The 26454-nt window shown below is 39.7% G+C and overlaps 1 protein-coding gene and 1 long non-coding RNA gene across 3 annotated transcripts in view; one reads left to right on the top strand and one right to left on the bottom strand.

Annotated features, from left to right (window-relative positions):
* The window catches only part of LOC137325280 (uncharacterized), a 173016-nt gene that overhangs the window by 12377 nt on the left and 134185 nt on the right, over positions 1 to 26454 (bottom strand). The gene's annotated exons all lie outside the window — the stretch shown is intronic.
* The window catches only part of LOC137325278 (importin-13-like), a 139306-nt gene that overhangs the window by 6069 nt on the left and 106783 nt on the right, over positions 1 to 26454 (top strand). For both annotated transcript variants that reach the window (XM_067990179.1, XM_067990178.1), the window contains exon 2: positions 13224 to 13957. In XM_067990179.1, coding sequence (XP_067846280.1) covers positions 13224 to 13957 — 734 coding nt within the window. The remainder of the gene's footprint in view (positions 1 to 13223; positions 13958 to 26454) is intronic.

Below are 26454 nucleotides of genomic sequence, written 5' to 3'. Positions count from 1 at the left end.
CGGATAAGATGTTAAACTGAGGCCCCGTCTTCCCTCTTGGGTGGATGTAAAAGATCCCATGGCGTTATTTGAAGAAGAGCCGGGGAGTTCTCCTGGTGACCTGGCAAACACCTCAACCAACACCTAAAACAAATGATCTGGTCATTTATTTCATTGCTATTTCTGGGAGCTTGCTGCGCAAATTAGCTCCCGTGTTTTCTACATTACAACAGTGACTACACTTCATTGGTTGTAAAGCACTTTGGGGTGGCCTGAGGTTGTGAAAGATGCTATATAAATGTATGTATGTTTTGTCTGTTGTTTTGATATTGAAGGTCTGTGGTTTGCTATGGAATATAGTAATCTGTATAAATCAAGATTGTTCTCATGATCTGTTCATCATTTCCAGCAGATCTGATTTGTCCATGTGATCTGAAAATCTTGTTTACGATTGTCCCAAGATGAGCATGTATGATGGGTTTTTGATAACCATGTAATTTACCAGGGACTCCCTGGTAAATTGACCCAGTCCCTCTGTGCACCCAAGTTCTCTGCTACCTACTGTCCTGGCCAATATTTATTCCTCAACCAACACCTAAAAACAGATTATCTGGCCAATAACATATTGCGGTTTGTGGGACCTTGCAGTGCACAAATTGGCATTTCCCACATTACAACAGTGACTACATTTCAAAAAGTACTTCATTTGGCTGTAAAGCATTTTGCGATGTCCTGAGGTCATGAATGGCACTATATAAATGCAAGCCTGCCTTTCCTTCTTTCCTTCCTGCTGTATCCCAGCCTCCAACTCTGCTTCTCACCTCCTTCCAACTCCAATGTGAAAGTATGGGTGAAGTCTCCAGAGAGCAAGAGTGGACAACAGATGACGAGGGAGGGAGGGGGTGGGGGGGGGGGGGGTGCGAAACATGAACTAGAGAGTTAGGGACAAGCAGAGAAACAAGTAAAGAAAGAGATGCACAAATTTCATTTTTAGTTATGTTCATGAGCAACACCATGGTTTATCAGCTAGTAAAACAAATAGCAGCATCGAATCTTTCTGTCTTAAATATGTTCGCTACCTATTATGAATAATATCCAAAGTGTACTAGATAGTTAATGGTAACTTAACAACTTTAAAATGCCAATGTAATATTTCTAGTTTAATGCTCCGTAAACTTTTTTAAAATTTCCCTTTAAATTGGCATTGACCAAATGGTTGAAATATTGGTCCAAATCAGAATTTTTAACCATTTTTTAAAAATTCCACTTTACTTAGGACTTTTTAAAATTTTTAAAAGAGCAGGATTTGATAAGTTGATCCTAAATGGGTTTCACCTGTATTTTCATTTTTCACTGGTGCAGATTGCCCTCAATTACCATACTAGGAATTTTTGATTTATAAGAATGTACACATGTAGTTGGTCATTTGTTGCTTACTCATAAGTTAAATGTTGTAAGCTGCTTCAAATTTGTAAAGTTTATTCCCCATTAAACTCCCCTTTTTGTGCAAAGGAATTAATAAATATTGTTTTTAAACATCATCTGATTGTTATCCAGCTTTCTTTTGGACAGCTGTGCTTCCCTCCGTGCAAAGAAGAGAGCAACCCAGCTCTGCTTCCTATTGATCACAATTCACAATTGTGATTATGTGCGAATGAGTGTTGCCAGCTTATTAAAATGAACACTTTTTAGTTGCAGTTATAGATCACTCGTGAATTTGTTTCTAATTTATCCAGCATTGTTCATCAGTAGCTACAATAAAATCTGATGTATTGGTCTGAGGTAAATTGCACTCTGACTTCTGACTGGCCGACAGTTAAATTAGTGTATAAATAGCACTGTACCCAAGGATTTTGATCTTGTAAAGTCCTAAATGAAGGTGTGACTTGCACAAGAAAAGTTATAACTTCAAGGACTTTCATTATAATGTACTATTGATTTAGAGTCCGTGGTGAAGACTAGTTTATCAACTCCAATTGAAGAGATGTGATCTATCGGCATTAATGGCCTTTCAGGATGGATTAGAATTGGCTGTTTTTGACTGATCACTGTGTTAGCATCTTAGATACCTGGATGTTAATGAACCTGGTAGCACAAGAAATGGGTCCTGCCAATTAGCCCATGTATTTCTTTAGTTTGAATAATATTTGTGGGTCATAATTTATGCTTTTCAGACAGAAGAAAAGTGTTCATCAACTTGACACTCTTTATTCCACAGAAATGGCAAAAAAATACTGATCCAAGAGCCAAGCAGTTTTCTAGCAATTTTATCCATCAACGGTAGAACGTGGCTCTTTGCTTTTCATGTGTCATGTTCTGCTAAATCTGACTATCTCCTATAATATAAACTGAACAGAAGTAAATGTTCCTAGATATCGTTAACTAGTAGTTAGACTTTTGCCAGCTGTTCATTCAAAAATTCAGCTTTTACGTTCTTTTTCAGGGAAAATTCTAGTTTTCCACTACATGTTATTTCATCACCTTTCCTCATCTCCTAACAGTGTTGACTCTTCTAGGGTATCGACCATGGGCACTTGTCCCCTTCTGGTGACTAGTCATGTACAAGTCTTGATGGTGAGTATTGGCAGGCTCCATTTGCAACCCCTCAGATAATGAAGTAGTCCGTGCCTGCATGCAGCAAGACCTGGACAACATCCAGGCTTGGGCTGATAAGTGGCAAGTAACATACGTGTCAGACAAGTGCCAGGCAATGACCATCTCCAACAAGAGAGTCTAACCACCTCCCCTTGACATTCAACGGCATTACCATCGCCGAATCCCCCACCATCAACATCCTGGGGTTGCCATTGACCAGAAACTTAACTGGACCAGCCATATAAATACTGTGGCTACAAGAGCAGGTCAGAGGCTAGGTATTCTGTGGCGAGTGACTCACCTCCTGACTCCCCAAAGCCTTTCCACCATCTACAAGGCACAAGTCAGGAGTGTGATGGAATACTCTCCACTTGCCTGGATGAGTGCAGCTCCAACAACACTCAAGAAGCTCGACACCATCCAGGACAAAGCAGCCCGCTTGATTGGTACTCCATCCACCACCCTAAACATTCACTTCCTTCACCACCGGCGCACCGTGGCTGCAAAGTGTACCATCCACAGGACGCACTGCAGCAACTCGCCAAGGTTTCTCCGACAGCGCCTCTGAAACCCACGACCTCTACCACTTAGAAGGACAAGGGCAGCAAGCACATGGAACAACACCACCTGCACGTTTCCCTCCAAGTCTCTCACCATCCCGATTTGGAAATATATCGCCGTTCCTTCATTGTCGCTGGATCAAAATCCTGGAACTCTCTACCTAATAGCACTTTGGGAGAACCTTCACCACATGGACTGCAGCGGTACAAGAAGGCGGCTCACCATCACCTTCTCGAGGGCAATTAGGGACGGATAACAAATGCTGGCCATGCCAGCGATACCCATGTCCCATGAACTAATTTTTTTTTTAAAAGGCTATATAGCTGTAGGGACATTGCAGCAGAGCCCCATCTGTCCTAGCCTGATGACCAGCAGGCGCTACTGACTACTGATCAGAAGTGGGAATTTTGGATGACTTTCCCATCCCCACTCAATCTAGTGCCTTAAGGTGTCTGTACTGCTTTCTCAGCCCCGCTGAAATGAGCTAAATCAGAACAGATTGGGGATCGAATCTGGGATCTTCTTAGTGCATACAGCTCTGATAGTCACTGGATAAATTTGCTGTGCCATTTGGGGATGCACAAGAAATTTTTAACTGCAGTCGTGTTAGAAGTTTTGTTTTTAATGTAATGTTCTTGTGAAATAACGGAACAATTTGGCATAGAACACTTCTTTTAAAGAGGAAGGAAAAGCAGGAGAAGTGTGTGATCTATCATTTTTACCTTAGTGGAAACACCATTGTGAGGTGAGTAAATGGAAAATTTGCACCTACCTGGAAAATTAACTATAACATGCTTTTTAAAAGCTGTATTTCTGAATTAGTGGCTGGGAAAAGGACTGTCTCCAGTTTCCGAATTGAGCACCATTCTTCTTGTGAGCCGAGACAGTGCGCTGACAGGCTAGTCAACTCTTTGGGGTATTGGCGCTGAGACTCATTCTGTACTTAACTGACATCCAGGCAAGTGCAATTCCAGAAGGGGTGACTGGATAGCAATCAGTAGCAGGGACTTGGTTGATAGCCTCATGGAGACTGATATCCCCTTCAGAGCAGCTCCAGCAACATACAGGAACCGTATGCTTTTGGAGTGGCTGCATTGATTTTTAAAAAAAAAATGAGATTCAGTGCTGTGGTTCAGCCTGGGAAACAATCCAGCATTCAAACCCGTGCTTGTCAGAAAGACCAACTAGAAAAAAAGTTAAATAGGGTCTTCATGGCTCTTGGGTGACATGCCTGGTGATGGAGTTTGGAATCCAGTCAGTACATTTGGTAATCTGACACCTGAGCAAGGCAGAGCACTATTATTGATTGACCAGCTAGCCTCACTCACTAATGGAACATGGAGGGGTCGACCTGTTACAGGGGCTGGGCTTCTTCCCACTCTGTTCCAGATACTCCTAGAAGCTTGTGCCTTGATGGGTGAAGTGATACTGGTGGTTCAAGTAGCAGGAACCTATATTCTGTCGGTGAGTTGTGTAGTTTTAGTTGGTTAAAATCTAGCAGTATGTGGTAAGAGGGATGGGGAGGGGCATACTTAAGCCTTGGCTCTGCTTATTAGTGCATAAGTTTTCTGGTCTTGGGTAAGTGGAATGTCTCCCTAGGCGGAGGGAGTGTATCCATTTTGGGCAAACAAATTCTATCCACATAGCTTTGCCAGCATCACCTACATCCTGTGAGCAAATACAACATGTCAACATAAATGGTTTTGAGTTCAGTTTGCTTTTGTGGTAAATATATGACTGAACCATTGGTTTCTATTTTTCTTAAAAAAAAAAACTTTCTTCCATATTTTTGGAGGACTTTATGCTTTATTGAGCTGAGATTTTTAATATGGACTGGAATACTTTTATGTATCAGTCCTCATCCAGTATACCATTCGGCAGATGTATAATAAAGCTCCCTTTATTGTGCCCCTGCTCAACCTCTAAAGAGACTATTTTATGTCACCATAGGAACTTTTGATTTATCACACTACCTATTGTTACTGGTCTTTTGTGAGAGAGACTAGTAATTTAGTGACCAATGTACACCCCATTTGTGCCGCAGGAAGTAGGATCAGAAGTATGCTTTTTGCGACATCAGACCTGATCGATCATCTTTGCTTTGGCAACTTTCTTTTTAATCACAATTCCCTGCCTTTTCTTCATAATCCCTTAATGCCCATGCTTCCTAAGTAAGTATGTAACTTTTTTTAAACACCTCAATTGACTTTGTATATATGAACTTCTGGAGTTCTGTGTTCCACATTTTCTCAACTCTTTGAAGTTTTTCGTGGATTTCCTTTTAACTGGCATAGCTTGAATTCTTCTAAGATTGTGCTCCTTGTTCTGGATTTCCCTACTAAAGGTAGAATCTGTCCCTGTCTACCCTGTCAATTCCCATCATTATTTAAAATGTCACAATCAAATCACTTCACCTAATTTCTAGGATTCATAATCTTAAATTACCCAGTCTCCCATCATAACTCTGTCCCTTCATTCTAGGTATCATTGGCGTATCATCACTGGACTTTCTCCAAGGCCATTATATCCTTCCTAAGGTGGCATGTCCAAAATTGAATGCAGCACTCCAAATGAAGTCTGATCAGCACCATATGTAACTGCAGTAGTTCTTCCTTGCTTTTATATTCTAAACCTCTTATGATGAATATCGCTTGTCTCCACCCCTGCCTCAGCCCATCTGCTGCTGAAACCCTCATCCATGCTTTTGTTAGCTCGACTTGACTGTTATAATGCTCTCCTGGCCAGCCAGGTCGGAGGTAGGACATTGCAGTTGGTCTTTATTATAACCACAACTTGCATTTATATGGTTTACGTAGGCTTGGGGAGGAAATTCCAGAATTTTAGGGCCTAGGCAGCTGAAGGCACAGCTGCCAATGCCAATTAAAATTGGGATGTGGAAGAAGCCAGAAATGGAGGAGTGCTGAGATCTTGAAGGGTTGGAGGAGGTTATAGAGATAGGGAGGGGTGAGGCCATGGAGGGATTTGAAAACAAGGATGAGAATTTTAAAATCGAGGCTTTGCAGGATCGGGAGCCAATGTAGATCAGCGAGCACAGGGGTGATGGGTGAACGGGACTTGGTGCGGGTTGAGGATATGGGCAACAGAGTTTTGGATGCGCTCAAGTTTATGGAGGGTGGAAGATGGGAGGCTAGCCAGAAGAGCATTGCAATAGTCAAGTCTAGAGGTTACAAAGGCATGGATGAGGGTTTCAGCAGCCGATGAGCTGAGGCGGGGTGGAAACGAGAGATGCTACAGAAGTGGAAGTAGGCGGTCTTGGAGATGGAGCGGATATGGGATATGTGGATCAGGGAACAAGTAAAATTAGCCATTGTTTCTGCTCCTGATTGCTATTCAGAGACTCATGCTGGAAACTGGTTGCTGAATGACAGTGGAATTGTGCTCTGCATTGATGCAACAGTTGAATAGTGCATGCCGTTTAGGCTCACTCATTAATGCCTACTTGAGCAAAGTACAGAGGGTTCCTGGCACCCATGTAACCATAGTACTACAGGAGATCACCTTGAAGAGAATTGGTGAGAAAATTGGAGCGATGAGAAAGTTCCAACAATTTTTAGTTGGTCTCCCTCAGCCTAACTCGGCAAAGGATATTTTAACATAAAATACTGCCTCCAGTGGTATGGTACTAAATCTCACACCTGGAAGGTTGTATATTCAGTCCCTGATTTAAGATTAGTTAACGGAACTCAGAAGGGTTATTGGTGAGGGTGTGTGATTTGAGTCTGTGTCCCTTGCTCACAAAAATGAGGACTCTTCTCTGTCCTCAGTGAACAGTGTCTAACTACATTTACTTAAAGAATGGAAAGGACTATTTTCATGAATAAATAATGTTTTGCCTGGTCACTGAATATTTGTTGCATGTAATATTTTTAAACCAGCAAAGGCTATTGAGGTGTCTAGGCTGTATTTTGCTCCAGCAAAAATATAAATTTACAGTGTACCAGATTTCACCAACTTAGTCTCTCTCAATTGGATTTTCATTATAGGACTCTTGAATTGGGAATTGGATGACTAATGAGGCTGTTCAATCTCATGGCTGTTAGGTACCTGATATCACAGCGAGACTTGTACAACTGAAATAGCTGAAATGGAAATTGAGTTGCTGAGTTTTCAGTTAAATATCTGATTGCAGCAGTCTAATTGAGGTGTTTTTAAAATTAGCTTTTAACAAAAGGAAGCTGGTAAACCAATGGCTAATTGTGGTTGTGCTAGAAGAGGAAAATGAATAAGAGCCAAGTTTAGAGATGATGGCCCTGATAACAGGGAAGTGGGAGGGGGGTGGGGGGAGATTTAGTGGCCGGGAAACCCGGAAAGTCCTGCCGAATTTAACAGCAGGACGTGATTTAAATTTTTTTGAATTGTTTTCCCTGCCACAGCCAGGCAGATTGAAAAGCTGGTTAACTGTCGGGTGGGTAGGACTGCAGCTCCAGGCTGGAGCTGGGAATGAAGAGAGGGAGGGTGATGGGGCGGACATTGGGTGGGGGAGTTGGAATGCGGGAGATGGGGATCTGATCGTGGGGTGGTTTACAGGTTCGCTTGGTGGGCCAGGGGGAAGTGCTCCTGCTCCTCCTGGCCCGCATGCAGTGCTGGAAAGGCACTTGCCTGTTACATCCAGCTGTCCGCGCCTCCCTTCAGCTGCCGGGTCATCTGAGGCCTGGGACACTAGGCTGGCCAGCATTAAATCTGGAACAGAGATAAAATCTTAGGCACACAGCCTCATTAAATATTTTAACGACGGGCCTGCCTCTGGAGAGCAGGTTAGTTTCCCCCCCCCCCCCCCCCCCCCCAACCTGCCTTCGTTTATAACCAGTGGTGGGTGGATTGGGATTGGATTTCCCATTTAAAAATGTTTTAACCATCCTCTTTACCCCCACTACCCTGCTCATCCTGGGGGGTTAAAATTACCCCCAACAGGTCAAAACAGCAATACAGCAGCCATGCCACGAGATAATTGGATTCAAGCTATTGCAGTGCAGGACAGATTAAAGAAATGTTGGGATAGAATTGAGTGAATAAATGTGGAAGTTGGACAGAACCGGGAGATAGTCAAACTCATTTAAGATAAAAGAGCAGAACTAGAGCAAGTGTTTAAAAATAATAGAAAATTTACACAGTGGATTGGAAAGAAAACTTGTATAAACTGATGTATCTCTGTATTTTGAGGTCCTAACAGGTCAAATTTCCACGATTACTCTCGGTTTTCTCGTAATTGTTCTGTGTCGTCCACAATGCCACCTTCCTCCCTGATTTGAAGCATACTTTTTTTTAAAAATTATTCTGTTGCTTCTAATTAGCAACTTGGATTCAGGCTAACTACTACAGGTTTGTTTGCCTATTTTTCTGTTTGTTTTTCTCCTGGTATCATGACAGTATAGGTTTTTAAACTGGGATCTGCGAGGAGATCCTGGGATTCTGCAAGGACACCAGATTTCTACCTGCTTCAGATTTTTGTGTTTTGTTGACTTGTTAACAAATTATTCCTGTTGTACTCTGGTTTTTAAAAAAAAATTGCAGTAACGCCACTATTTTCCTAAAGGTAGCTGACACTGTTTTGAAAATAGGGAACCTGGGAGAGTATATTTGCAGTGGATGAACCACACAGGAAAGTCAGAAAAGCGGATTTATATTTTGCACTCACTTCTAGGCAGAAATGGGAATTTCTGTGTCTGTTGGATTGGGTCGAAGCCTGCAGTCTGACTCCAAGTCCCTGTGGGAGCTGTGGCAAAATGGGCTGGAGGTGGAGGGAGCAAAAGAAACCTATGGCAAAGAACAGGAAACTAGCAGAAGAGGGAGTAGATGGAGAGGAAGAAAGGCTTGCAGTATGAGGAAGTGTGTGAGGCATAGAGATGAAAGGACACAGTGGAAAACAAAAAAGACCAGAAAAGTTATAGGAAGAGAGAGAGAGAGACATGCTGTTGTATGTGAGCAGTGCTGTGGGTATCAATTAATATATGTTGTATTAAATATGTAATATATACTTGTTGCCTATGGTTGTCTTTTATAAATTGTGTGCAATCACATCTTTCCTGTAATCTAGTGCAATCACATCTTTCCTGTAATGTGGTGACCGGAACTGTATGCAGTACTCTGGCTGTGACCTAACTAGTGTTTTATACAGTTCTAGCATAACCCACCTGCTCTTATATTCTGTGCCTCGGCTAATAAAGGAAAGTATCCCGTATGCCTTTTTAACCACCTTATCCACCTGTCCTGCTACCTTCAGGGATCTGTGGACATGCACTCCAAGGTCCCTCTCTTCCTCTACACCTCTCCGTATCCTCCCATTTATTGTGTACTTGTTTGCCCTCCCCAAATGCATTACCTGACACTTCTCTGGATTGAATTCCATTTGCCACTTTTCTGCCCACCCGACCAATCCATTGATATCTTCCTGCAGTCTACAGCTTTCCTCCTCACTATCAACCACACGGCCAATTTTTGTATCATCTGCAAACTTCTTGATAAAGCCCCTCACGTTCAAGTCCAAATCATTAATATATACCACAAAAAGCAAGGGGCCTAGTACGGAGCCTGGCAGGACCCCACTGGAAACGGCCTTCCAGTCGCAAAAACACCCATCAACCATTACCTTTTTGCTTCCTGCCACTGAGCCAATTTTGGATCCAACTCGCCACTTTCCCTTGGATACCGTGGGCTTTAACTTTTTCGACCAATCTGCCATGTGGGAGCTTGTCAAAAGCCTTGCCAAAATCCATGTACACTACATCAAGCACGTTACCCTCATCGACCCTCCTTGTTACCTGCTCAAAAAATTCAATCAAGTTAATCACACACTACCTTCCTTTAACGAATCCATGCTGACTGTCCTTGATTAACCCGTGCCTTTCTAAATGACGATTTATGCTGTCCCTCAATCAATTCCAATAATTTGTTCACCACCAAGGTTAGACTGACTGGCCTATAATTACTTGGTCTATCTTTATTTTTCCCCTTTTTTTTAAACAATGGTAGAACATTAGCAGTCCTCCAATCCTCCAGCACCATGCCTGTAGCCAGGGAGGATTGGAAAATGACGGTCAGAGCCTCTGTTATTTCCTCCCTTGCTTCGCTTAGCAGCCTGGGATACATTTCATCTAGGCCGGGCGATTTATCTACTTTGAAAGAAGCTAAACCTCTTAATACTTCCTCTCACTATGTTTATCTCATCCAATATTTCACACACTCCTCCTTAACTACAATGTCTGCGTCGTCCCCCTCTTTTGCGAAGACAGACGCAAGGTATTATTAAGAACCATACGCACATCTTCCACCTTTTTGGTCTCTAATAGGCCCTACTCTTTCCTTAGTTATCTTCTTGCTGTTCATGTATTAATAAAACATTTTTGGGTTTTCAATCTCTGACTTCTCCAGTGTAGATAAGCATAGCAAATAGAGATTACAGAAGCTCAGGTCTCTGATGCCTAATATCAAACACTTATGCTGCACTTATTTCAGTGCCTTAATGTCCTTGTAGTACGGAGACCTGAACTGTACATGGTACTCAAGCTGAGGATGAATCAATACCCTGTAAAGATTCAGTGCCACACTTTTTGTAACTTTTTTGTATTCTATTCCAAACTCTATGCAAACCGAGATTCTATTTGCCTTAGTTACTGCTACCCCACACTGTGCAAATAGGATCAATAATCTGTCCACTAGTACCCCCGAACCTTCTCCTATTCTGTATCCTGCAGACTAATAATTTAGTTGTAGTTCCAGTGTTTTTTTATTGTCTCATCACTCGTCAGCATTGAATTTCATTTGCCATTTCCAATCTATCTAGATATCTCCTGAACTCGATTATTTGTGCCCCCGCCACCTTAATCTCATTGGGAAATTTTGACGGTTTTGTCCATCAATGATTGGAAGTTGTGATATACAATGTGAATAGCAAAGGAGCCAGCATGTCATTGGATGTCCCACTAAATCACTTTCTGCCACACATTGATGTAGCTCAGTGCATGACCAACCTCTGTCTTTTTGATACAGCTAGTTGCCAATCCACTTCAATAACTACCACATATTCTGTACTTTTCCACTGTAAGAACCAACCTCCTTCCTATATAGCACTGTATCGGAAGCCTTGCTGAAGTCTAGATAAACAATGTCCATGGAAATCCCTTCATCTGAAACTCCAACATCTCCTCAAGAAGAATTCTAACTGGGAAATATGAATTCCCCTCCCCCTGGTCTACAAAGCTATGCTGAGTTACCGCGATAACCATATTTCTCTAGGTGTTTTAGAGTAGCATTCAGTGATAGATGTACTGCTCATTGGTATGTAATTTTCAGGACTCTCCTTTTTTCCTGTTTTTTCAAGATGTGTGTTATGTTCCCTCCTCTTCAATCCTCTAGTACAACCCCAGATTCTAATGATTTGCTGAAGATCTTCACCAGAACATGTCCAATTTCATTGGCCATTTCCATAAGTATCCTTGTGTGCAAGTCATGTGGTCTGGGGCCTTGCCCTTTTTCAGTGCCTTCAGTCGCTTCCTTATCAATAATCACTATTGTCCTTTATAATTTCATCCTCGTTTCCTGCAGAATCAACCCTCACTTCTGGGAGAGGATCAAGGACTTCCATGAACACTGTTATAAAGAAATTGCTTAGGATATCTAACATTTTTCAATTGTCTGATACCACTTCCCCATCGATGTCTTTCAAAGGTCCTGCTACTTCCTTAACTTACTGTTTATACTCTAGATTCATTTATAGAAGCATCTTTTTAATGCTCCCTGCAATCCTAATCTCATTGTCTCTTTTGGCCTGTCTGCCCGGTTTTGTTGGACGTTCTCCACCCTATCCTTATACTCCTGTCTGTCTTCCACTGAACCTGAAGATTTATATTTGAGGAACTTTTTTCCCCCCTTTTTCCTTGTATTAACTCCTTTGTTGCCCGTGTGATTGTTTCTTCCTATAGTGTTTCTTTCTTTATACCACTGTGTAAGAAACTAACTTTAATTCCTGCATTGTCTATTTAAATGTATGCCAATTCTCCTCTAAGCTTTGTCCCTCTAATGATCTATTCCACTCCAGTTCTTTAACTGCTTCCTTGTTTACTCCTGAAGTTTACCATGCTAAAATGGAGTATTTGTTGTACTTTCCTTATTCATAGTGAATCTGATACTAAACTCTTATACACCCAGAAGGTCAAGTGTAGCAGGCACGTGGGAACAACACCACCTGCACGTTCCCCTCCAAGTCACATACCATCCCAACTTGGAAATATATCGCCGTTCCTTCATCGTAGCTGGGTCAAAATCCTGGAACTCCCTTCCTAACAGCACTGCGGGAGAACTTTCACCACATGGACTGCAGAGGTTCAAGGTGGCTCAATTAGGGATGGGCAATAAATGCTGGCCTTGCCAGCGATGCGCACATCCCATAAATGAATTTAAAAAAAAAAAACTGTTCACATTTTATTTAGTTATTTTTAGGGTGAAAAGTAGAATTTCTATATAACGTACATTGTCATTTTTGAAGCTGGTTTCAGGGGAGTGTACAAATTTATTTTTAGCAACTGTTTTAAATCAACAGGTGTACAAATTATTGAGTTAATGTTACTCAATGCACAGTATTTGGTGTAAAATGAAAATTGGAAATATCTTCAATGGAATAAAAAAATCTAGAAGTTCAGAATTTAAAATTTACTTGCGTTTCCACAATTTATTTGTTTCTTTTGCGACTTGACCAGAATTTCCATAGAGTTTAAGCACTCATGAAATCTCACTCCTTTCACTGTTCAATTTAATGCTACAGTTTAATTCAAGGGGATGAACTGTAGCTGACTTTAAAAAGATTACTTTGTACTTTGGTTCACTTTTGTAAGAAACTGAAATAAGTAATTGATTGCTTAGATTTGCAATGATATCTAGTCCAAGTTAATTTTAGGTGGAATCTTTTTACTACCCTTTGTTTTATACTTTGTTCACCATTAGTGGAAAACAAAATGTTAAACTGCAGATGCAGTAAACAGGGATAGGGTGTTTTTTATTTCTATTCCTTCCTTTCTTCTCCTTGGGTACAGGCTGTTATTTTTCATCGTTTCCCCTCTTCTCTATCTTTGCAGGCATTGCATCAGTTGTACTATGACCCAAATATTGATAACAAGAACCTGGCACAGAAATGGCTGATGCAGGCACAAGTGTCTCCTCAAGCTTGGCAGTTTAGCTGGGCACTGCTCAGTCCTAATAAAGTGCCTGAGATTCAGTACTTTGGAGCCAGTGCCCTTCACATCAAGATCTCCCGCTACTGGAACGATATCCCCTCAGATCAGTACGAGACTCTGAAATCCCAGCTTTTCAATCAGATTGCATGTTTTGCATCCGGCTCTAAGATAGTGCTCACCAGACTTTGTGTGGCGTTAGCATCACTGGCTCTCAACATGATGCCTGAGAGATGGCCAAATGCAGTAGGTGACATGGTGAAGATGTTTCAGACTGAAAGTTCAGATGTGGATGGCAAAGCTAGATGTATGGCTTTGCTGGAGCTACTAACTGTCCTCCCTGAAGAGTTCCAAACTAGCCGTCTGCCTCAGTATCGGAAAGGTGAAGTGCGAAATGCTCTAGCACAGGAGTCTGGTGCTGTCTTTCCTCTTCTTCAGCAGCTGCTACAGACAGATTCCCCTGTGTTCATCAGCCAGAAGGCGCTCAAGTGCTTCTCAAGCTGGGTACAATTGGATGTTCCCCTCCTGGATTGTGAGTGTTTGATGCAGGCCTCGTTCACGTCTCTACAGAATGCCGAGCTCTTTGACACAGCAGTTGAAGCCCTAGTCAATGCTATCTCCCAGCCTGATGCTCAAAGGTAAGGGGGTCACAACTTGAAGTCACTGTAATCTAACATACTACAGGTTTGTTAGCACTTGTGGAGAGAACAGACTAGTTAATGTTTCAGGTGTAATGCTTTATCGGAACTCGTATGTTAACTTGACCCCACCACAGATGCTGACTGATCCGTTAAGTGCTTCTAGCATTTTCTGTTTTTGTCTAATGTCCAGCATTTGAAGTCTTTTTGTTTTGCTGTAAATACTACAGGTTTACCAGGCATGCTTGCTACATGGTAGCTAGAATCTAAACCTAATTTTGTTGACCTAATTCATGCCCTATCTGTGTTTTGTTATGGTAATAGGATGGGGATTACCTGTATATTAAGTTGTCTGGAGCAAACAGAGCTGTGGTCAAGTGGCTTCCTGAGGTTATCCAACAGAATCACCTGCCTATCACACAGCTATTAGCAGTTATGATGTGGAGATGCCGGTGATGGACTGGGGTTGACAATAGTAAACAATTTTACAACACCAAGTTATAGTCCAGCAATTTTATTTTAAATTCACAAGCTTTCGGAGGCTTCCTCCTTCCTCATTTACCTGAGGAAGGAGGAAGCCTCCGAAAGCTTGTGAATTTAAAATAAAATTGCTGGACTATAACTTGGTGTTGTAAAATTGTTTACTATTAGCAGTTGTTATACAGATGTATTAGCAGATTTTGGGGTGCAGGCTGCCTGTTCATCCTAAGGAGTAGCACATGGCAGTGTGGGTTGGGGTGAAGGAAGAACTGAATGCAGAAAAAGTGTGTGTAAGTAATGTGAAGACTGGGGCATAGCTAGCATTTGGAAATTTGCTATCCAAGGTTAAGATTATAAAGAACTCATACTTATTGCTGATGGAAAGTTAAATTATCACATAGGTCAACCTACAGAAAAGAAGTTAACCTATCTCTTAAAATTGTGTATTTGCATACTTTGGGGAAATGATTTGTCTTCCAAGAGTTTTCTGAAGTGGAATAAAAACTTTTAAAGGGAATTAAGAAATTGAGTCATGGACAGGTTGAGATGTTTTTCTTGAGCAATGACAGGTTGAAGTGTCATTTTGAATTTGATGATATAAGTCAATAAGGACAGGTGAGAGGAATGTTGGACTTAGTGCTGGCCTGGATAGGCATGGCTGAGGTTTGCACAAGATGGAGTTTATAGAGGGTGACAGATGGAGGCCAGCAAGGAGAAATAATCTAGAAATGATAAAAGTGTGATGAGTTTGGTGTGGCCAGAGCAGCAAGGTGATTATAGATCTTAATAAATTCTGCTCATCAATGTTTAAAAATTTAATTGGATAAAGTACTGTAGATGAGTTTAGTTGTACACTTAGTTCACAATGATGGCAATGTGAGTGCTAATTGCAATATTGCAGAATAACAGGTTTAGAATGTTTGAACATTGTCTTTTAAAATAAATTTTCAATAGAAAAATAACTCCTGTAATTAGAATGAGATGTCAGTTTCTTGAACTATGCCAAAAAGCATTTCATGGAAATGACAAGTACAGAACTAACTGTTCAAGAATATCTAACTATTTAGTGCCTAAAAATACGTAATATTGTAATATCTGCTCTAAAGTTCTGTTCTTTCTAGGTCACCAATAATTCAACTATAATTCTCAAAATAAAATCAACCTTGAATAATGAAATAGTGGAGTGTCATATGTAAAAACTAACTAGTCAGAAGTAGTTACAACAGCAATGTACCAAAAAGTGCTGAGCAAAGAGCAAAATCAATAATGGAGCCAAAGCCTTTTCAGCCATTTTTGTAAGGATCAATTAACTCTCATTAACTTTAAAAATGAAAAGGGTGCAATGGCAACCTTGTAGGTAGAAATAAATTAGAATACTGTGAAACTTATAGGGAAGCTATTCATCATAATTTAAAAGTTTTCTAATTTTTGAAAATAAGCATTTCATAAATTATTAAAGCAGAACTGGCTCATTTTAAAAAAATATTATTGAATTATCACTGATTTTTAACATGTACTTGGGGGAATGGAGAGAGAGAAGTGGAGCAATGTTTGTATAAATCTGTTCTTTTGGTTACCCGCCATTTAAAATAAAGATGAAAACACTTGCTGTCCCCAACTGATGAATCTCCCTGTTGGTGTTCTCTTCACAGGCCTATGAACAGTTAGAAGTGGGGGACTAAAGAGATTTGGTGTTCTGTGCCGTTGGCCTGAGTGATGAAACCTCAGGCTGTGATGAGAGGTTTTTGAATAAGAAAAATAACATATGGAAGATAGTGTAAAATTAGGTTGAAGGGAACAGCAGGAGACTTTGAAAAACGTATAGGGGAAGGAAATAGATACTGATTTGAACTTCATGGACAAAAATGGACTTTCTCAATCTGAGAAAATAGTTAATACCACTAAGGTCTGTCTTTTAAATGCAATGTTTAAAATTTATTTTCCCCTATCCCCCTCAACTTCAATATAGAAACCGTTGTGTAGCTGCTTCTTTATCCTATTTTTCACCTCTGCTTATTAGCAAATTGGGCAGAGTGACTTCTAATGAGCCTACTCCTTTGACCTATAGCACATTTCCTGGGAAATAGAGTCCGATTGTAGGTGCATAAAAGCACAAAGCTGCAGCTCTCTCACGTCACCCACTTTGAAATTAATAGCTATGTTAGGGTTGCAGAAGTGTACTCTGAATTGAATACTTTAAACTATTTAAAAATAAATTATATTTGGTAGCTTGTATTGCACTACTTCAATGGTCAATAATGCTGAATGAAAGCATATTAATCCCAAGTTTCTGCTGTGATTCATGTTTGTTCATTTTTTTTTGTGGACAATATAACCTTGTTAAAATGTTATGTGAAATTAGTGGTCACCAAGGGCTTGTCAGTTTGACTACTTTAAAATGGGAGCCAGCATCCTTTTAAATTGCTGTAGAGTGAAACTCATAGATTAGCAATGGAGTACAATAAATGCTGAAAAATTTCCACTATTTAAACCCATAGGAATTAACTGCTGATGATTTCTCCTTTGCTTCATTTAATTTCAGTAGTCAGAGTGTCAATTTAGATTTATGTTCCATTGCAGAATAAAACTTATTTTACAAATTGACTGAATATTTAATGTTTTGTACAGTGTTCAGTTTGCTTTTGAATTATACAGAGCTGGTTCCAGCTGAGGAGAGATGTCATTAGTTTAAATATTCCTTTTTATTTAGTAAATGTTTCAGAAACATTTTCAGTTTTATTGGAATTATGCAGAACGCACTCCAACCGTTCAGTTAAAATCTTCAATACTGTTCTCTAAAGGATCCTCAAAATGGTATTTGTACAAAGGAACCCGAGAGAACAACTTGTAAGTATGTGATTTTTATGGATGGCTAGGATGAGAGATGGTCACAGATTGGTATAAAACTATTATTTCCTGAATGAAAATGTTAACTAGATTAATTCCTGGGATGAGAGGGTTGTCCTACGAGGAGAACATTTGACTGAGTGTGGTACCAAGGAGCCCTAGTAAAATTCAAGTCAATGGGAATTGGGGAAAACTCTCCAATGGCTGGAGTCATACCTAGCACAAAGGAAGATGGTAGTGGTTGTTGGAGGCCAATCATCTCAGCCCCAGGACATTGCTGCAGGAGTTCCTCAGGGGAGTGTCTTAGGACTAACTATCTTCAGCTGCATCATCGAGGACCTTTCTTCCATCATAGGGTCAGAAATGGGGATGTTCGCTGATGGTTGCACAGTGTTCAGTTCCATTCGCAACCCCTCCGATAATGAAGCAGTCTGTGCCTGCATGCAGCAAGACCTGGACAACATCCAGGCTTGGGCTGATAAGTTGCAAGTAACATTCGCGCCAGGCAATGACCATCTGCAGCAAGAGAGAATCTAACTGCCTCCCCTTGACATTCAATGGCATTACCATTGCCAAATCCCCCACTATTGACCAGAAACTTAACTGGACCAGCCACATAAATACTGTGGCTACAAGAACAAGTCAGAGGCTGAGTATTCTGTGGCGAGTGACTCACCTCCTGATTCCTAAAACAAAAAAGCCTTTCCACCATCTACAAGGCACAAGTCAGGAGTGTGATGGAATACTCTCCACTTGCCTGGATGAGTGCAGCTCCAACAACACTCGAGAAGCTCGACACCATCCAGGACAAAGCAGCCCGCTTGATTGGCACCCCATCCACCACCCTAAACATTCATTCCCTTCACCACCGGCGCACAGTGGCTGCAGTGTGTACCATCCACAGGATGCACTGCAGCAACTCGCCAAGGCTTCTACGACAGCACCTCCCAAACCCAAGACCTCTACCGCCTAGAAGGACAAGGGCAGCAGGCACATGGGAACACCACCCGGACGTTCCCCTCCAAGTCACACCATCCTGACTTGGAAATATATTGCCGTTCCTTCATCGTTGCTGGGTCAAAATCCTGGAACTCCCTACCTAACAGCACTGTGGGAGAACCTTCACACCGACTGCAGCAGTTCAAGAAGGCGGCTAACTACCACCTTCTCAAGGGCAATTAGGGATGGGCAATAAATGTTGGCCTTGCCAGCGACGCCCACATCCCATGAACAAAAAAAAACGATTGACTAGAATGGGCCTATACTCTCGAGTTTAGAAGAATGAGAGATGATCTCATCGAAACATATAAAATTCTGAGGGGGCTTGACTGGGTAGATGCTGAGAGGATGTTTCCCTTGGCTGAAGAGTCTAGAACTAGGGAGCATAGTTTCAGGATAAGGGGTTGGCCATTTAGGACTGAGATGAGGAGGAACTTCTTCACTCAGAGGATTGTGAATCTTTGGCATTCTCTATCCCCAGAGGGCTGTGTATGCTCAGTCGTTGAGTGTATTCAATACTGAGATCGACAGATTTTTGGAATCTAAGGGGATCAAGAGATATGGGGATCAGGCAGGAAAGTGGAGTTGTGATCGAAGTTCAGCAGTGATCTTACTGAATGGCGGAGCACCTGTTTCTTATGTTCTTAACTTCAGGTTACTGTACAAATTTGAAATCATTAAAAAGTCTTTGATAGGGAGATGAAGGAGAGGATTACATTGATATTTGGGGGGAAAGGTAGTACAATTTTGAATATGTTAAATATGTTGTCTGTTTCCCCCCCCCCCCAGTTTTTATTTAAATAGATTATTTGTATCCTGCTGATTATTTATCCTGTGAAGTCACCTTTTTCTTACATAAAAGACTCTGGAGGGGGGAAATAGATCTGTTCTGAGCAACCTGTGTAATTGTTTATTTAGAATCAGGTCAGTGTTTTAGTAGTTTGTATTGCACTATTTTGCTGTGTGCTTTTTAAAAAAATTCATACAGATTAGGGTTAAAAAAAATCAAATGAAATTTAATTAAAATTATTAAAATGTGACCCTCAAAAGCTCTTTTGTAGGGCGGGGTGGGGTTTCTTTGGAGGTTTTATATTTTTATGGCGGTGTGACTGCAGGGACCATGTTTGGTTAATTTCAATTCAATGGCTGCAACTTGGTTGGATAAATGTTTGTTTAGAAAGTGGGTGAAAGCAAAGCTGCATTTAGTACATCTGTATATATCGAATGGACATAGCTAGTTTGTTATAAAAATTCAACCTTGTAGGTTGCACAGTGCGTACAGTTTTCATCAGTAAAGCAGGCTGAATGGCCTTCGCTGTTCTAATTTGTTTTTGTGTTCATATCGTAAGCAACAAAATCATTCGTTCCATGTAAGTTAAGGATATAATTGATTTGTCCAGGGTGTAAGTGGCTTCAGAATAATTAACTTGCTCTACATCAAAAGTTTAAAGCATTGTGCACCAAAATGCTTTCCTCCCAAAAAACATTAATTATATAGATACCTGAGACTAACATCAATGAATATATTGAATAATAGATATCTAGGAGTCAACCAACTTCTAGTATTTATACAGTATATATATTTTAAGTTTCATGTATAATTATAAATGGCTCCAGATTTGCTGAGATTTGATGTCATGTTGATGATTGCATTTAATATTACAGCCTCGATCTCTCTTAAACCTTTGCTTCCTGAATTTTATGAAAACATTTAAAGAAAAGTGCTCCTATTGCAGATAATGGAGCCCATCACTGCAAGCCTCTAATTAAATCATGTATGTTCTTGTGCTCCTCCTCAAAAATACCATTTAGTACAAGGATGAGAAAGACAACTCGGCCCATTCTGTTATAAATTGGATAGCCAAGTGGTGAAGGATGGAATACTAGAGCCTGGTCTTCAGTTGCTTCCAAGCCTTTAGTCACAGAGATCCCCCTTATACACACACCACACCCTAGATAAGCTCTCATATAAAAAGGATACAAGAGAGTCCCCAATTGAAATATGCCACCTGAATACAATTAACACTAATTGATATAAATCACAAGGTACAATTAACACATTCAAGCCTCTATCCAGCATGTTAACTCTGCTATCATGGTATTTAATTATATTTTGAATAACCCCAAATTATTTTCCTCTATTACCTTTCTTGATTGGTTATTCCAAACATTTGTGTCTCTTGAGCAAATGTTTCCTGATTTTTTTCCACTAATTTCCATTTACATCCTCTGATACTCCTTTCTTGCTGTATTTATAAATAATCTGGGTTTACTTTATCTCCATCATTTAATACTTAACTCCTATACTGCCTTCTGAGTAGCCCTTAAAGCTTCAGCTTCTCGAATGTTTCCTTGTAGATCATTCCTTTTACATTTGGGATCAGTTTATATGGTTTTCTGTCCTTCTAATGTAAATATTTTTTGTGGTATGATCAAAATTTAACATTAAGAAGGAAGATCAGAAAGTTGGTCAACCAGTAGATTTGACAGTAGAAACCTCTGCACAACCAGTCAGAAATTGTGAATGCAGTATTGTTATAATACACAAGTGTACAAAGGCAGTTGCAAACTATTATGTTAAACTAGCTACACAAAGATGAATTGACATTGACAGTGATTTGTTTGAGGATAAGCGGATGGCCTTTTATGTTAACTATATGCATAGAATTTCAAATCTATAAATTGACTTTTTTCACCACTGTGTAAAAATTGATTGTCTTCATGAAAAGTATTTACTGTATTAATGTCTTCACAATTTTTTTTAACCTTTTAAAAAAAATTTCCTTATTTATTCAATCTAACACTGCCATCTCATCTGTGGTGCCAACAAAGGATATGTTTGTTTATGGAAAAATTAAGATGTCAGTGCTATTGTCAGAATATTTGACCTCAATAATTGTTTTACACGACCAGCTGTTTCTATCCTAACCTTGTAATGTAGTCCTCCAAGTGCTTAAACTGTGGCTTGTGTTGGGTGTAGAGTGCCAGTTCTACGAAGATATTTAATGGTCATTATTGATGTGTCAAATATATTAACTTTGAATTATTTTTTAATGTTAGTTGGCTTGCTGTTTACAGAATACCCAGCATGTTCTGTGACAGTATTAAAGTTTTAAGGTGTAAAATCATATGAATTAGTCATTTATTATATACTGAGTATTGAAGTCAGTGTTCCCAGAGAGTGCCTTATTTTTTTAAAAAAAGGTATAGATGATATTAATGACATTTTAAACTTGTTAGCAAATGTGATAGTTACTTAAATACTATGAATAACATGAGCTAATCGGATGGATTGGTAATTTTTTAACTTTAAGTTATCTGTGGCACACTGTTGTTTCTGGTGATGGTGGTAGAAAGCAATTTTGGTGGTAAAATTTACCAAAAAAAATTATTGAACAGGTGGTACCTTCTGTGGACAGTTCAACATAATTGTATTGTTCACTGAATTACTTTAGCTATAATATAAATAATCAGAATGTAAATTTTAAAAAAAGACTTCCATGTTGGCTTTGTGCTTGCAGGAACACAAAACCAACATGAGCACCTTGATATAATTAGTTACTTGACTGTTTCTGTCACTTTCCAAATTGTTTGAAGTTGATGTTTGGTGTGTCATGGTCCAGTAGTTAGTTTTTGTTTCAATAAACAGTCACCAGCGTTGCAAAGCATGCATTGAAATTTGGTACCTCCAATCATGCAGGAATAAACACCTTAGAACAGCTTTGTCTAATAACCAGTTAGTGCAATTGTTTTGCACTCCCTCTTCCTTTTTTAAATATAGAAATATATTTGGTTTCCTCTCTCAGATTTGGTTTGAGATTTGGTGTAATTTTCAATGTTTTTTGCAAGATTAGGGAGCGCTAGCATACTTTAATGCTGCTCCATCTTCCCAAAAGGTATGCTAATTTATAAAATAAATCCTTCAAACGATCGAAGAGCACATAAAGAAGGCAGTAAAGAAGAGTAAGCTTGACTGAGAGTGCTTCATTGTTGAAGGTGCCATCTTTTGGATGTGATTAACTGAGGCCTTGTTTGCATGTTTTGGATATTGAAGGCCCCAAAGTACTACTTGAAAATAGCGAGGAGTTCCAGTGTCCTGGCTAACAATCCTCCTTTTACAAATATCACACAAAAATAATCATTCATCTCGTTGCTGTTTTATTGTCACATATGCCTTTATAGCAGTCACTGCAGTCCAAAAATAATTCACTGAAAAGTTTTGAGGTATTTCCATGATATGGTAATGTGTTATATAAATGAGTTTTTGTAATGAAAGATTAAAAATGTGTACCCTATGTTCTGTATGAAGTATGACTTTTAAGTTACCCTGTTTCCTTCTTAACATTGCAGCTGACTAAAGTAAGCATAATTTAAATATGCACAAGATTCAGAATGATGCTATTAGAAGAACTTTGTTAGTGATGAATTAATGTTTCAGATTTGTACCCTTTCAGAACTGAAAAGTAACTCTGGACAAGCATATTGATATGCTTTTCCACTTCTTATTTTCCAGTTGTGAAGAAGGATAAAAATTCAACGTTTGTTGCCCCCACAGATGCTGATTAACCTGTTTGTGTTTCCAGCTTTTTCTGTTTTTGTTTCAGATTTCAAGTATTTGGCTTTTTATTTAGTTAACAAAGTGGGAGTACCTGAGCGTGATTGCATTAGCAGCTTCTGTGTTGTACTGATTGCTGACATAATGGGAATCTTAATTCACAAAATCCTGAGTATTCTAAAGTCTGTACTCGACCACTGCTTATAAAACTGATCAGGTGACGTCTCATAAAACGTAAATGTATATTTAGTTCATTTTTGTTTTTACAGTGCATTGTAGTTTCAATGGGATATGCGTAAAAGACAATACATATAAAATAAACTGCAGATCAACCTTCTGTGAAGTGCTTATCTATAATTATACAGTGTTGCACTGCTTGGCTAGTTGCTGCATGCTTGGCCTGCTTGCTTATTGTCTGTTGTCTTAGCGCCTCTTCTCCCTTATTGCCTGTGCAGATTTCTTGCCATCTTGCTGAATCTTGCTGACTCTGCAGCTATAAGGGAGATGGGGGAGCACAGGTAGGTAAAACTTATTTCTGTTTAGTCTTACACTCTGCAATTTCTAATTCATGCTAATACTTAGCAATCATTTTTTCCCTTTCTAACAATTGAGATACACATATCCTTTAATGGGGTACCTTAAAGTCATTCCTCTTCAGTTTCTCTTCCCCTTCCCTCCCCACTAATATTTTGATGAAATTTGGACATCAGATTAGTATAGTAACACACTAACTAACAAATGTTGCATACTTCATGAAGATATGATGTTTAAGACCCCACATGGTGAATTCCCGAGGAGTGCTGAGTGAATGTGAAGCTCTTTCCCCACAGGGAGAAAGGGAAAACCACTGCTTAAGTTGATGAGCCATACAAAAGTCATTTACAAAGCAATACTGATTGGCCATTTTCCCAAAATATTGTTGGGGAGGTGAACCTAATGGAGTGCAAGTATGGCTTGTCGTGTTATCTTGCCACTTGTAGAAAATCCGCTACACAAGTCGTCACTCAATCAGTTAGAATAAATGGACTGATGTAATAATTCAAGTGATCGGGAAAGACTTGGGATAGCTTTACTACCTATGCTTTCCTCTGCTGCTCAATTCTCAACAAGCTGACCAAAATCAGAAACTTGTCACGTAGGGAGTTGTAAACACAAACTTGTGTGTTGGTGCACTAATCGACTGCCACCAACCTAATGCACAGCTGTTGTTTTAAAATGGAGAAAATACCATGCAGTTCAATACATTTTGTCTAATTTTATTTTGGTGAATTTTCATACTTTATAGAGTTTGCAGACTGCTTATCTCAGTCTAGTATTCATAGGATTATTTGATGCTGCTTCATTTCCAACAATGCCATTGTCTGGCTAATGTCAACTATAGAAAATCACCTGAATTGAAAATAGGAACTAAACTAAATATAAATTAGATGTATAATAGAAGATTTGACTTGGGGCTATAATGAAACCTTAAAGCTTCGATCAGTTTGTTTGGATTCAGTACTAACATTTTCCTGAAGTTATGAGCGAGCTCAACTCCTGTTGGGTTCTCAGCAGTTTTCTTTCAACATAGCATTTGGAGAAAGGATGTTCATAAAAGCTTAAAATTTACCAATATCTTTTTAAGATAAGAGACTTCAGTGTGAGTTTTTTAATTGAGAAGGTCCAAAGCCCATAATGCAGGGCACCACTAAAGCTGAAAGGAGTATAACAAGAATGAGCTAAATTGGAAAGTAATAATTGGGTGATGCCAACTTTGGGTTATAAAAATTGTAGGAGGAAGGAAATGCTTTGGGATAAGGGATTTCATGATTTGAGGTCTTGGGAATGAATTATTCAAGATTTTGGCTTCAAGAGTGAAACAGGAAAGGTGAAGGGAGCACTTAAGAGGTCTCGCTGTCTAAGGTGATCTAAGATTTACAGCCTATTTGTAAGGAAGATTCTGCTCCTCTTCCTGAGTGGTGATGTGGAGATGCCGGTGATGGACTGGGGTTGACAATTGTAAACAATTTTACAACACCAAGTTATAGTCCAACAATTTTATTTGAAATTCACAAGCTTTCGGAGGCTTCCTCCTTCCTCAGGTGAATGTTGTGGAATGTTACTTCCTGAGTGGGAGAGAGATGGCCCTATTCCTAGGTCACAGTAGCTAGAATAGAGACTATCGATGCAATCCAGAATACTTGTCATAAAGAAAATCGCCATAGGAGAATGATTCTGGCACCTCACTGCACTGCCTATAGCGCAAGTGGAATTGAAGCTTGCTGCGACTGATCTTTGCTTAAGGGTACCAGATAGTTTTAGATTTATATGATGTACAATCTGTTGGCAGTGATGGCTTTTGAAAGCTGGCTTGTAGTATATTGGGCACTAAGTTCTAAAACTGGTAAATCTGGCTGCTTCACACCCCTGCTTTAGCAGCTTCCTTTCACTGTTTTAAAAAGCTATAAATGGGGAAAGGAGAAGGTGCGGCCCTCCTCTCTCGTTTTGAATGTGGAGATTAAAAAATGAAGAGACCAGGCGGTCAGGTTTTTAAACAAAGCTGCGTGGGCAAGCATTGTCCCGGTTCAGATTATTAGCGTGCAGGAGGATAGTATTTTGTTTATCAAGTAAGATTATCCACTGATGTGAGGAGGCATTGCATTTTCATTATTTTTAGTATTGTTACATAAATGCATTCATGAGGTTATAATTGACTTGCATTTTCAAATGTTCTTGTGCTTGGACATTTGGAATTTACCCAACAAAGTTCCATATTCTGGATACTTTGCAATACCATAATGCTAAAGTCAAAGTCACATACCACTCTCTTGATTGATTCTGTAAACCATAGGTGAATATATAATTATTCTGAATTTCTATACATGTAATATTTTATGTAAAAATAGAAATGTCAAATACTTTAAAGCCCTAAATTCTAAATTATCATTTACTGTTTCATCCTAGCTTATGATCCAGAATATTGTAATGTGTCGATTCAGTCGAGAGATATTTGCTAATTAGAGGTTTAGTTCCAGCAAGAGTTCCTTTTTTGAAGTTTTTTTTCTCTCGTGAAAAAGCCAACACATATTTGTGTGGAGGCACATGTACGCAAAGTCTAAGATAGTCTATGAATATTGCAAATGTAATGGGTCCTCACACAAGTTCCTAATCTTAGTTGTATTTGTTAATGGGCAGCTGTTGCGCAGCAGCTCCCTGCTTTCCTAGGCAGGGAAGGAAAATTGGAGGATGACTCCATTCCCCTCTTAACCATTGTCTGGTGGTCAATTCAGAACAACATTGATAGAAGCATGAGAACAGGTTGTTCTCCTTTCTGATCATTAATTAAAGCTCGTGTGCCTTGGGAGACCGTGAATAGGAAGGAAACAAATATTAAAATAAAAATTTGAATCTGTCAGCACCTTTTTCCCACTAACATTAAGACCCTCTATTTCAGGGCTGTGTGTTTGGAGTATTTAGAACTAAGGAGTTGTAACAGCATGTGGACAAAGGAATGTGCCACACTCGTGTCCAGGATCAAATGCATGAGAAGTTTCAGTTGACTCATTCTAGATTTCTACTGTAACCATTGATGGGGTGGTCTTTGATGCTTTGAGACATTCCTTCATTGGAATTTTTG

The sequence above is a fragment of the Heptranchias perlo genome, chromosome 9 (genome assembly GCF_035084215.1).
Source record: "Heptranchias perlo isolate sHepPer1 chromosome 9, sHepPer1.hap1, whole genome shotgun sequence".
Taxonomy (NCBI): domain Eukaryota; kingdom Metazoa; phylum Chordata; class Chondrichthyes; order Hexanchiformes; family Hexanchidae; genus Heptranchias; species Heptranchias perlo.
Note: the sequence above shows the minus strand (reverse complement) of the source record. Positions and strands in the feature narration are given on the sequence as shown.